The sequence below is a fragment of the Thermobia domestica genome, chromosome 7, assembly GCF_964235325.1.
Source record: "Thermobia domestica chromosome 7, izTheDome1.hap1.1, whole genome shotgun sequence".
Taxonomy (NCBI): domain Eukaryota; kingdom Metazoa; phylum Arthropoda; class Insecta; order Zygentoma; family Lepismatidae; genus Thermobia; species Thermobia domestica.
Window position 1 is genome coordinate 136,594,350 of NC_137460.1, and position 14,724 is coordinate 136,609,073.

Sequence of the window (14,724 nt, forward strand, 5' to 3'; positions counted from 1 at the left end):
ATGGGGAAAGTTATGCGTTAGTATAGCTCCAGAGTGGTACTAGGTAATCGGACTAGGAAAGCTGTGGAAAACCTTTGGTTAGAGGATCAAAAGTTTTTGGTAAATTTTGGATGATGCGGCTATCCGCACCGTAAATCTGTATGTTAAATTTGGCAGTACGAAATCTTTGTATGTACTTAGGATCGTCTATGCATAAAGTTCTAAAAGATGGCATCAAACCGTAGAAAAGTTAAAGTTCGTGCTCCTGCTTCGGGAAAAATATTTGTACTACCTATGTGCTTTATCATTTCTATTGTGAACCCAGTAGTAAGTTTACGGCTAGAGTCTGCGTTTGACAGTATCTCCAGCTCTGGAAATGCAGTGAAATATCGTTATCACTTATTGCTACAGAACATCCAATTAATATAATTTACAATGTTCAACACAGATGGCAAGAAAAGAGTGACTAGGACATGATCCCACGCTAGAGAAGTGTGCCAAATCAGGTGCTCCATATTCTGCGTTTAATGTGGTGATGAACAGAAGAATGCTGATGAAAAGTGCAGTGAACAGAAAACCACGTTCAAACTATAAAAAGCATTAAAAACAATTTTACGGATTGTGCTATGAATATTAGTTAGGTGCTGGAATATGGCTGTTTAGTGGTGAGTGACACGTCTGAAAGTATCGGTAAGGAACAGTGGAATGGCGTTTCTCAACCAATTCTCTACATAGATAAACGACCGCAAGACCACAGGGGCGGATTGTTTGTAGTATTAAAATAAATGGGGCAGCAGAGCACAGAACGATCTCATATGTGAGTGTGAAATTATTTGAGCCAAGGTAAATCTGTAAAAAGCAAACTTCGTTGGGCGTTTCTGTAGACAATATAGGAACAGTCCTCAAAGTTTACTTGAAACATGCCACGAATCATTTCCAGATGTTGTCAGAAGGTGGCAAAGTTGCTCATTTTGGTGACTATAACTTGAACTTAGATATGGATCTACAGTAAACATAGGATAAGATCACAAAAATGACATCCCTTTGTCAACTATTCTACTCAAGCAGTCCATTTGGGATAGTACAATTTTCATAACGCGCGTAAAAATGACACCTTCGATTATGTCATCTCTATTTTTCCGATAGAATGCGTCATCTCATATAAAGAGTTCCTTCTCCCAAACAGCGAGTTCCCCGTTCCCTATCTTACTCTCAACCCAGAAGCCAGCAATCCAACTCAAAAAGTTTGTACCTGAGTGAAGGAAGGCCCCTTTGGGTGAAATTTGTAAAGTGCAACAGGTGATACAGTGGACGCTTTTAGTAGATGGAACAATAGAAGAGGCACTGTATTCTTCCCCTCATGTTTTTAATGCAACTACAAATACCTTGTACTGTTCAAAAAATTAAAACAATGAAATTTCCAATGAGGCAAGGCGAAAAGAGTCGCCACACATTACGAAATAAAAAAAAAAAAAATTGGGAACTGTGGTGTGCATTTCGAAATGAATACATATCTTAAAAGAATTTCTGATGTAGGACTTAATAAAAAAAAAAAAACTATTGAGATGCGGAAAATTCCTAGACTATATTTTAAAAAAAATCAGACACCAGCATTAACAACACTAAACAATTTTGGTATATTATCAGATGTAGGGTTAAAACTTCTAGCATACCTCTTGTAAAGTACAATGATATATCAGGTGCACAAGCTGAGAGAAGAACAGAAAATTTTAATGAATTCTTTTGTAATAAATTCTCAACTGCATAATCAACGTACTTTCCTGTTCAATCCGTTTACTCGTCCACTTTATCTCATTTATCTATAACTCCTCCAGAGGATGGGTTACTCTTATTTTCTCTCCGGCCTGAGCCTTCCCAGCACAATATAAGCTAGATCTTTCTGTGTTCGACATAATCTATTATTTCTTTTCCACTTTCGGTCATGTTTAATAGATGTTTGAGGGAAACCTGTTTTCCTTGTTCTTAGAAAACAGCCCGCTAATCTCCCATTTCTAAGTGTGGATTAGAAAGTTATGTATCATCCTAAAGTAATACTCTGAAACATATCAATCCTCTGCGAGAAAATTATCAAAGACATTACTTCCCGTTCAGTACAATCCTAAAGTTGGTAGTGGAGGATGGACGCCCAATCTGCCGTTAGCGGGAGCCACAACGTGATTTCTTTTGTTTCGCATTTACATAAAAATGTAAATAAAAGTTTCATTATTTTTCAGTCGCTGTTTCATTTTTAACTGACCTAACATAAAAATAATACAAGAAAACCATATTTGTACGAGTTAGCATTAGAACTAATAAATAAAAACCTGAAAGCTCCTCGTAAAATATCAACTTTGCAAAAAAATTGCTGGTGTGCTTGGCACAATACAGAAAACAAACTACCGATGATGAACCAGTCTAACCAATCCGAGGAGATATTTGCTACATCTGCGGGTCAAGGGAAAACAACAGAACTCGCCTTGAATGTAATAATTGTGGGAAAAACATGTTCAGAAAGCAGTCAACAACTATCACTACTTGCAATACATGCCAGCAGTCTCAGAAAGAGGCAGTGACGTGGATGTTGATTAACTTTGAACCCACCTTGAGTCTACATATTGTGGAAAAACATATGTAAAAACAATCATTACTGCTCCCTGGAATAAATATGAGCATTATAACAACAAGCTCAGTGACATGGATATTGGTTAGGTTAGATTCTGTTATTTTGTGTTTTGTTCAGTGTTTTCACTCATATTTAGCAGTGTTGAATTTGATTTAAACGTATACTTTTGGTCAACAATGATTTGTTTAAATGTACTAAACCTAAATGCTCCAAAACATACACTTTGCATCATGCACAATGCTGAAAAATGTAAATAATCAATCAGGGCCGAATTGCCGTCGTCACGAGCGGAAACGTGAATATACGTGAATACGTGTATAACTTTAATATACCTTTTTATTTACAAACATGATTTTTCAGTAAGTAGTTTCATATATCTTATAATGTATTTCCACTAACAAAATAAGGACTTCATGTAAAAGATTTTCATGACTATGTACACCCATCTTTTACCTGTATGAGATAGCATGTTTCCCCAAAATTGATCTTCGATTATACCATTCTTCATAGTCTTGACACGAGCAGTTCCCTCCACCTGTTTTAATATATCTGTTGCGAAATATAAATTTTAATTAAGTCCTTTCTACACACGTAGAATGCTTTAGTTTTTCCCTTAGTATTTATTATATTTTCTCCTGTGTGTTTTAACATGTGCATTGCAAAACGTGATCCCCTTATAAATCTTCTTTTCACCTGTATGTTTTCATGTGTGTATTAAAATGTCCTGCTAAACTTGAATATAGACGAAATACTTTTCCAAACTTGTCGTATATGTGAAGTTTTCCACTTGTGTATATTAAAATTTGTCTTGCTAAGCTTGAACGCGAATCATATGCCGCACTAGAATCAGAAGTTGCTAACTCATTATTGCTAAATTTTACAGGATCACGCTTTAAATTTTATAGAAATGTGTTGAAATACCGATATATAAATACATTGGTCTAAAGTTTTGTGTGCTGGTTCGCTTCGATAGGTATGCAATGTTTTACAGTACCAGATACTTATAAGGTAAACAGAACGTTTTTGAATAAATTTTAAAACCTGATTTAACAACTTTTCTTATAAAACGAGTGAAAAGTTGGTAAGTCAGTATACTCAACAACTTCTGAGTACATAATAAAAAATAGGTAAGGAATACGAAATATAGTTTCGAACTTTATTTTTAACCCACATGAACATTCACTTTATATCATCCTCCCGCGCTTCATTAACGAATGTGAGCAAGAAAGAGTAGAAGATACTGTGTGACAAACTTTTAGTACACACCCTTTTTCCGAACATACAGCACGAATTCCGGTAAAGTTATGAACACTGGATAAGAATGCCATTAATGTCGCTTTGAAATCAAAGACGACAACAGCTGGAGTCCAATCATGTTCCCTATTATTAGTGAGTCACTTTTTGACACACACAACCTTAATACGATTGTAACGTAGAGTTTCTCTGATCAGTTTAACCCATGTGGAAGGGACGAGAACTTGAGTTTTTGATCGCTTCTTATCTTCAATTTGCCCAAAATTTCTGCCAATGAGCACGGAAGAATGTCCTGGAAACGGGGAATATAAATATGAGGTGAAAACGGAACTACGCAACCATGTATCGGCCAGCAAGATGCAGCCAAAACGCAGATGGTCCAAAAAGTCCGTGCTGGAATACACATGGAACATGTTTCTCCGCTGGATCTACACTTGTAGCTGATGAGGAAGGTGCACCCTCATTATTAATGTCGCTTAAATTTGTTGCCCTTAACTCCCTTACATAAAGTCTCAAGAAGGGGTATATTTGGAGTCTATCTTTATATAAATGTTCATTTGTGGAATCATCACTCGAATCTTCGTCGGCATCAGCCACCTTTACACTATGCAGCAATCCCTATGGCAGCAAAGCAGAAGCGCCACTCGTGCAGTAGATGCGGAACCAATTTCCCGTAACATCTGCCCCCAAAATACGGACTTCACAACTTGTCTTCCAAAATTCAGATTCTATTACAAAGGGCCGGTACATTTGATGGGCTTAATGTAGTCTGCTTCCTTTCATACTTAATTCTATTGAAGACCTCTATAGCAGGGTTTTTATCGTGTATTTAAAATTTCTGGCCAAACTTCACTTAACAACTTGTGAGTGTGGCCAATTCTTTTCTATATGATATGTCCAGTAACATGTCTTCTCAAAGCTGATTCCAAACTAAATCCTATTAAACACACTTCGCATGTGTGTGCTTATTGAACTGTGTTTCATCATGCGAACTGCCAGCAAATGTATTTCTAAACTCTCCGCGCTTGAGATTTTTGTCCCCTGTGGATTAGTATTTAATTTGCTGTATGTGAACCTTGAGTAAATGCCATGCTACGCTATATGCATCTCTGGTTTTTTACTTATGAATTGAAATGCCTTGCAAGCTTTAAGCGTAGACTGTATCTTTTTCCACATCTACACACGTGTGACGTTTTGGTCCTGTGTGGATTAACATATGAGTAGCCAAATGTGAATGTCGTTTAAATGCCTTACCACATTCTTGACATGTGTGAGACTTTTCTCCTGAGTGAATTAACATTCGTGTAAGCAAATTTGAAGGATATTTAAATCCCTCACCACACTCTTGGGACGTGTGATGTTTTACTCCTGTGTAGATTAACGTGTGTGTAGCCAAATTTGAACTTTGATTAAATGCCCTACCATACTCACGGCATGTGTGAGGTTTTTTTCCTGTGTGAATTAACATGTGTGTAGCCAAATTTGGACGTCGATTAAATGCCTTAACACACTCTTGGCATATGTGAGGTTTTTCTGTGTGGATTAACATGTCTAGCCAAATTTGAACGTCGATTAAAGGCCTTTCCACACTTTTGGCATGTGTAATGTTTTTCTCCTGTGTGGATTAACAAGTGTGTATTCAAATTTGAACGTAGAGTAAATGCCTTACCACACTCTTGACATATGTGATCTTTTACTCCTGTGTGGATTAACATGTGTCTAGCCAAGTGTGTACGTAGTTTAAATGCCTTACCACATTCTTGGCAATTGTGAGCTTTTTCTCCTGTGTGGATTAACATGTGTGTAGCCAAATTTGAACGTCGATTGAATGCCTTACCACACTCATGGCATATGTCAGGTTTTACTCCTGTGTGGATTAACATGTGTCTAGCCAAGTGTGAACGTCGCTTAAATGCCTTACCACACTCTTGGCAGTTGTGAGGTTTTTCGCTTGTGTGGACTAACATGTGTGTAGCCAAATTTGGACGTCGAATAAATGATTTACCACACTCTTGGCAGATGTGAGGTTTTTCTCCTATGTGTATTAACATGTGTCTAACCAAATTAGGACGTCGATTAAATGCCTTACCACACTCTTGGCATGTGTAATGTTTTTCTCCTGTGTGGATTAACAAGTGTGTATCCAAATTTGAACGTAGAGTAAAAGCCTTACCACACTCTTGGCATATGTGATCTTTTTCTCCTTTGTGGATTAACATGTGTGTAGCCAACGTTAAACGTCGATTAAATGTCTTACCGCACTCTTGGCATGTGTGTAACCTTGCCCCTGTATGATTTAACATGTGCGTAGCCAAACTTGAACACAAACTAAATTCATTTCCACATACTCCGCAGATGTATGTTTTCTTACCTGTATGTACTAATTCTCCTCTCGACAAAGTTGAACTTTGACTAAAGTGTTTATCACTCTTTCGGCACGTATGACGCCTTTCACTTTCCTGTGTCAGCATATGTCTTAATAAACGTGATCGATTAAATGCTTTGCCAAACTGCATTGAAGTATGAGATTCTCTATCTGAATGAGAAATGGTTTCCTTTAATGTAATAAACGTATCCTCTTCTCCGTGGAAAGCTAATACGTTATCGCGCCTGTAACAAATTCAACAGACAAGGAAATGTGAATGGAGATAATGATTAAGTAGCAAAAAAAAAAAAAAAAAAAAAAAAATCATTTGCTATACTTCATAATAAAATTACGCTTAATTTGTTTTATTACGTGAAATATTGTAGAAATATGAAATGAAATACCACTGAGAAATGTCCATATCTCTCTATTCTCAAAATAAGAGGCTATAGTTTTTTTCACTATGTCAAATTGAACAATCATTTATATCGTGTCGGTCATAGGTCTTTGACCTGATAATGGTGCCTGTTTTGAAACAAATGCACAGTATGAGAATTACACCTGCTTTATCTGTAGTTTCTTGTGGATAAAAAACAAGCTTGCGAACCAAAGGTTTACGAACAACTTATTTATTAATATAAACTCTACCGAAGATCATTAACTTATATCATCAAAGAGAACACGAAAGACATTTTGAAACGAAGAAAAAAAATAATATACAACTTTCCAAGCTGAGGCAGAGAAACTTAACGTAACCAGACTAAAGACGAATCATTTACAGCGTAGTGATCGTGGTTCAGTGGTCTAACTCACACTATCGTCATGCTTTGGAGATGAGAATCAAGAGGAGAGTAAACATTTCTCGTCTTATCTCGAATCTTGAAATACTGTGTGCCACTTTTTAAGCAACAATAGCTCTGTAGACTGAATCTTATACATTATTTTGTTACTTTGTATTTCAAAGCTCACTGAATTATGGTCTGTGTATATACTTTGGAGCAAAACTTTTATAATTACATCTGCAAATTCCACAAGTTAGTTTATTACAAGCTTTAGTGTTCAATTATATTCAGTTCTTTTTATTACAGTTATTTTCCCGAAAACGTACAGTAGGATATTTTCTACACGAAATATTAGCGGAAAGCTTTCGTTTAGATTTGAATAACTGTAAAGGTGTTTCATGAAGGTACGGAATCCCTTCCCCGAAACCCCAACGTTAAGTAAGTTTTGCCAAATTTTAGGGCAATTATAAATCTCTTATTATTAATAATAATAATAATAATAATAATAATATTATTATTGAAGTGTTGTAAGTTTAATGGTACAACCTGTTCCACCTAGCTGCCGACTAGTGGGCATTGTGCTGAACAAACAACGTGTGTATAGTTCTCTCCGTGCTCTGAATCCTCCCACTTTCTTTATTCAGATATTTCTTTCATTATCATCATCGACGTCTTCTGTAGCTTAGCCGGCATACCCGTTACTTAAAACAAATTTTCTTACGGCTCTTGTGAGTTCAGAATCCTTACTTTCTACACGAAATTTGCCTCGAAACATTCCGTTATAACATTTAACTAGTTGTAGGGAAACTGTCCCTTATAACATTTAGCTAGTTGTAGGAAAACTTTCCGTTATAACGTTTAGCTAGTTGTAGGGACGTTTGCAGAGGGTATATCCTGTTGGACTTGACACTTCTCTCCAATCCCGACTATTTTTTAACTTTTGGCCAACGCTACGGGCGATTTTACAGGCTTTAATACAATGTCCTCATACGGAATTTGTTATCTATGTTATTATTATGATTATTGAATATTTGAGACCTGATTATTACGTCCTACTGCAATGCAAATAAACATACTGAAGTTACGAAAATGAAAATAAACTCTTTTAACCCTATAAAAGGAAGAATTGAGTTATGAGAGATACTTGCAAAGAAGATAGGAAAAAGGTGTCAGCTACTGGATAATGTGAAAATCGAACCTTCGGATGCCTTAACAGAAGATAAGTAGGATTTTTCTTCTTCACAATACCCTTTCGAAGTAACACCCTTTCTTTGGGTAAAAGACATTGGATTATGTATGCGTTATATTGATGTATTATCAAAGTATATAAAAAGGAATAGTTATTATTCATCAATTTTTCTTGAGGGAATATATGGAACTTGTTGCAAATGCCGAACGAAAACATTATTATTATTTCTAGTAAGAATGGAAGAACACTTAGTAACAATTACAGAATGACGTTCCAGGAAAATTTATGACTCATACTAGGCCTGAAGAATTACCCGTTTCTATACATAAATTGTTTGAGAAAGAAGGAAAGTTTTCTGACAGTAGAAATCTAGATTAGAGACTGTGACGTCATGTAATTACTTTTCCCTTGTGAAGGAAGTCGTTCCAACTCTAACTTGTAAGAACGAGAGAAATTGACAATTCTTCATTTTATTATACATAAGAAACATGAACATTCTGTTATAATTTTTTCTGAATATCCTCGGAGAATCGAACCGCGGACCACTAACACACAAAGCGAATGCTCAAGCCACTACCCTAAGACCGCTCTTTTAAGTAAGTCAAGAATCACTCGTCTATGTTGGAAATGCAAACGCTTACGAATCCAATGTTTTATTAACCATGAATCACTGATTTTGGTCATGATAAAATAGTGTAGTCCATAGAATTCAATATTAAATTTTAAAAAGACGGAAAGTATCTCTGAAATTTATCTCCATTATATTCGGTTATTCTCGTTTTCCAGGTGATTTCAATGACCTTGAACGACACGGATACATCGATGGCATTTTATATTTCAAAGGCTTTCCGATCGGGAATCGAAAGTCAGACCCCGCCTACTAAACAATCACCTGTTTCGTTGGGGTGCCTGTTTCGTTCCCAAGGCAAGTGAGACAGACAACATAGTGCTCGTGGGTTTTCTCGGGACACTCCCAATTCCTCATTCCACCAATTCGTCCATCATAATTCACTTGCTTTAATCATAGTTTTCCTTAACCTAACAGGTATATCGTTGGACATTAAGTGGTTTCATTTTCAAGCTGTTAATCGAAACCAATCCGAATCGAAAAACAGTTGTATTTTCTATTGCTCATTAACGTTTTCTGACAAAAACAATATGTAGAAAAAGTCATGGCGAATTGTAATTCCATAGAAAATGAAACAGCAGACTAGCAATACCTTAACCTCAATGTAACCATTACATATCGTTTCGAAATTTTCCAAAATCTGTACGGATATTTTGAAAAGTGCCACAGTTGGATTTGTCATTGAGTCGGTGGGTCAGTCGATCGTGGGTCAACAGCACGCGAGCCACTGCGACCCACCACCACCATGACCCACTACGACCCACCACTCACCATGACCCACTGCGATCATGACTCAGAAGTATGTATCTTCTGCACACGAAACTAGATATGACAGATTTAATTCTCACACTGCATTTGATTGAAAGCAGTCGCCATTACCTGGTTAAAGACTTATGTCCGTCACGTTACATACGATATCAGAGTTAACTCAGGTACATACCAAAATACGTATTTTGTGCTCAGTGGAATAAATAGTTTTTATAAGTGAAAATAGAGATCCGTTGTCACTAACATTATAACCTTTTGTGTAGGAAAATTTAAAAATCCTAAGAGGTTTTTGCAATTGCAGCTACAAGAAACTATCACTATGTGTACAAAGAAACAAAGGGACGATATAACAACTTTAAAATTTTGCAGAAGATACGTGATTTCATTAAGTATACCAATTTCTGGTTGCGTTTTTATATAGTCTGATACCTTGAGATAGTAAAATTTGGCGTATATTGATATATAGCTACGTAGTTACATCTGATAACAAACATTATAATAAAATAAATAATTTGAGATGCAAAGAGCTTTCAATTTCTTGTAATCTTTATGTACTTATTTGAAATACATGATATAATGATTCCAGAATTTCTCGTTAAGGTAATATGGACAACTACTAGCACCTCCGTCACTCTTAGATTATTACTAGTGCTTTTATGTTTGTGCTTTCAACACAGAATTTATCATAACCTGATGTAACGCCATTCGCAGAAATCGAAATATATACTAGGTTTAGAATTCTGCTGTTACAGGATTTTTGCAAACAATGTTCCTCGAGTGTTATTAGCATTGTGAAACACAATAGTCAATATTGTTTTTTACGCTAAAAGTAAAAAAAGGGGGGCGAACATAAATGCTACACACTGAATACCGAAAAATTGAAGAAATATGTTACACATCACATTATAAAATACAGGGAGCTGAACTGTTTGAAATAAATAATTAAATATGTTGAGCGTGTTCATTTAAGTGGCATTTTTTACGTTATGTTCATTCAAATGGGTATCATAAAGACGGGAAGAGGATTAAAATTGTACGTCAAATATTATAATCTGAGTGGTTTCTCTTGTTAGAGAAAGGACAGGTGGCACACTAGCTTTTTTACTTTTAGAAAAGTATCACGTGCAGCAGTGTTTTTGGAAATAAACATTCAAGAGAGAGAAGACGAACAATCTGCATACTATACCTCAATACAAAACATTTGACATCAACCTAATCTGGTATTAGCTACAGAAATGGCTGAATCGATTGAAATTAAATTTTATATGCCTGCAGTTAGCCAGACATGTAACTCATTTAGAAAACTTTTTATCTTTTCTTATGTTACTGTACCCAGAATGAAGATTCTACGAGTAAAAGAACAGATTTCAATTTTACGCTAAAAGTTGTGAGTGGATTATGCTTAGAAGGGTTCTTTACGCTATACAAGTGAGCAAGTGATCTACGACTTATGAGATGAAAACGAGCAATTTCCGCAGATTTCATAATACATAAATTTACCATATGATATAAAATTAATATGCAATGTACAAAATTTCATCACGCATTGCCTGATGCACTCAAGTGATCACAATTTTGCTAGCAGAAAAATAATTATAGAAAAACTACATTTTCAAGGGGATATTGTGAAATTAAGCTGTAAACTTCAAATCAACTTATAGACTTCTTTAGATGTTTTAACAAGAACAACGTCAAAAACAGCAAAAAGGCTTGTAGTATACGACTTAAATATTATTTACTGGGAAACAAAGTATTTGCATCATTTCTCTTTCAAACAACGTCTTTATCCATTCCCAGCGTGCTTCTTTACTTATATGGAACAATCTACTTATATCTAGAAGTATATCTACGTACTTCTTGGGAAAAAATATCGAAAAATCACTATTTCTTCCTCCGTAATTCACATTATATTACCTGTATCATTCCCGCGTTACTACAATACAATACTCACGGAAGAACACTTACGGATACTCTTCACTAAGTATATCTACGTACCTCTAACGGCGTCATACATAATATACCATCTTTAAACACAAACTTGTAGGAATAAAATCATGTAATACTATATGTCTAATATTGTACTGAGCACTGGACAGTTATAAACACTTACAAAGTAAAAACTACAAAATAATAATAATAATAATAGTAATAATAATAATAATAATTAACATTTGAAATAAATTTTCAAGAAAATCTTTTTTCCGATTTTACAATCGCATTTCGAAGAAAGTATATATATTCCATTTATCTATTTCAGACAAAGTGTATTTTCTTCGCATAAATGCGTCTTGAAGCTAGTCAACATCTCATTAAAGTACGAGTTAATATCAAGATGATGCACAAATCCTGAATCAGGGACAATATGCATAAGTTTGTCCTGGTTGTATTTACTGTACTATCTGTGAAATTTAAAAGTTGAAATTAAGCATTGGTTTTCTGCGCATTCTTTTGCAGAGGTAGCACCCTCGTGATCAGATGTTTGTTTCGCTGGTTACAAGAAAGGACAACATACTGAGCACACATTCGCGAAATTGTGAATGAAGGCTGAAAGAGTCAATTAATTGCAACAAACGTGACCCTCATTTGAAATTTTCATAGTAATTTTCAGTGTGTAATTTTAGCAACAAATATTAAATCTTAAAAATAAAATATATACTTGACTTTAAACTTTAGCATACATTCTAGAATATATCATACTCATTCACCCAGTGATTAAGCAAACCCGAAGTCCCAAACCTCATAAATTTAACTTCTCAACTGGATATAATCCTACACTAAACCATACCAACTTGGATTATTAGAGCCCATTCTTAGAATATCGTATTGTATAATATTATCTTATCGTTTTTGGTACACCAACCTTTCACAAAAGTTTTACAGTTCACATGCATATTACTGACGCAAGCGACGTGACCCGCCTATAATGGGCATATCGATTTCATTATTTGTGTAAAAATATGTGATGTCTTTCTACTGTAAATGTTAACTATATATATATATATATATATATATATAGCATGTAAAATTTCTTTCCTTCATCTCACGATAAGTAAGTTATTCAAAATTTAACGTCTTTTTGCTGATTGTTAATAACCATTTTTAACCCTTTCAGCCCTGACCTACACAATTGTGCAGGTAGATCGAATCACCAATATATATACAGGAACGGCCGAAGATGCACAATTGTGAAGGTTAATTTTTCTGAAAGCTAATAGTTAAAAAAAATCATGTTTATGATTATTAGTAGATCAAACAAGATTATGGAAACCACGATTCTTTCTATTTTTTGAGATAAAAGAGACGATCATTCTTTTCTCAATCTGCTGTTTCTATAGAATTGTTCACACTTCAGATGAGATTTTGTAAAGCTGGTCAACAGATATTTTCTCCTTCCTGATCGACTGCAACAAAAACTGTAGCTGCGTGATACGTCTATTCTAACAACTAAATTTATACCATTGATTAGAGCAACACCAACAATTGCAAAAATTATTATACATCAAAGCAAATTTCTCCTCCAAAGTGATATTACTTGCATTAACCTTTAGAATTTTACAAATTAGTAAACTTTGGGGACACACATATCAACTGAAGTCTGCTGAACCGGACGAAACTTCACTGACATAATTATTCATGCACTAAGGTGTATATCATTAACTACCAAAAAAATGACTCAAACTGGAACCAAGCTCATGAACTTAAGGTTTTGTTGTAAGATCTGCACTTTACCAGAGAGCTAACAACTTGAGCTTTTATTTCTATGCTAGTTTTTAGTAGGAAAGAAGCGGGATAATATTGCATACAAATAGAAAAAAAAAGAAATAAAGAACTGTTAAAAAATCTCTCAGAAATATAATGTTTACACTAAGACAACTAAAATGAACAAGTTCAAAAAGTTACAAAATTTGTAAAATATTTGCGGTTATGAACAACTGATACGGTGTTAGTGGAATGTGTGAAATAACCAACGTAAATGTCGGAATGGTAAAATCTTGTAGTGGTTAAAACATACATCATTGGCTGGAAAACGAACAAAATAACTGCATTGCCTAGTACTAAAATAATATTTCTAATCAGGATAAAGGTTAAAATTCATGGCAGTGAAAAAGGAAGTGTGAAGGCGACACATTTTTTATTAACTATTCACATAACTCCTGCCAAATATCTGTTACATAGCTGCAACTGTTTTATGCATGACTAAAGGTTTCCACTTGGTGGGATGTATTTAATACCCAAATTAAATAAGTGAATATCGTTTCACAGTGTGAATCTAAGACTTCCAAAATATGCGAATTCAATACTCAAACTTGAGGTAGTACATCTGTAACAATTTGTTCCCATATAGATCAAAGAAGGAATCTTTTTCTTGGACGCGGGATCTATCTCAAAAATCTATTACTAGTTATCCATTACTCTTTCACTTCCATAGAGATAAATGTTGAAAAAACTTGTTAATTTGAAAAATTTCTAATTTGAATAGAAAGTTAAGGAAGAAGATAGAAGCTATCGTTGGGACGCTGATCCCATCGGAGAAGAGCTGCTCGACATCTTATACAGTTTTTCTCTATGAAAATTAGATAACAGGATTACTAATCACTTACTAAACAACAGCTACTACATACCTGTTACCATTTTCGTTTTGTAGCCATAAATGTTGAAACAGGAGACAGATAATCTTAACCAAGACCAGTCTGAATTGAATTTCAGTGGAAAAAATAAAAAAATTATTTGAATGCAGAATCGATTACAAGAAACTGCAACGTGATACATTTTAGCATTCTACCTCTAAAAAAAATAAGTATTAAAATTGGATATAATACTAAATTTGAACTACTTCCGTATTTGACAGTGTCATGAAGTCATTATACATTGTATTCAGACGCTCAATCGCTTGCAGAAAACTGATTCTGGCTATCTGCTTGTTCTATGGCAACGAAAGTTGAAAACTATACCCAATCGGATGTAACAGTAAATTTGAAAACCGTTCGGTTTTGGGAGAGCTCTGTGGTAATCACGATATGTAAAATTTTAAAAAAGAAATGTTTCCAGAAAGCCGCACTTCGCTGTCTGTTACCTTCTCCGTTCTGTAGGGATAATGTTGAAATCAGAAATGGCTAATTTGAAACGCTCACGGTT

At 34.9% G+C, this 14,724-nt stretch overlaps 1 protein-coding gene across 1 annotated transcript in view; it reads right to left on the bottom strand.

The window, feature by feature from the left end:
- Nucleotides 1-3,656: 3,656 nt before the first annotated feature.
- LOC145690412 (uncharacterized) overlaps nucleotides 3,657-14,724 on the bottom strand; it is a 97,872-nt gene continuing 86,804 nt past the window's right edge. Inside the window, exon 2 of the mRNA XM_081765258.1 lies at nucleotides 3,657-6,466. Within this exon, the coding sequence (XP_081621384.1) occupies nucleotides 5,359-6,466 (1,108 nt within the window). The 3' untranslated portion in view covers nucleotides 3,657-5,358. The remainder of the gene's footprint in view (nucleotides 6,467-14,724) is intronic.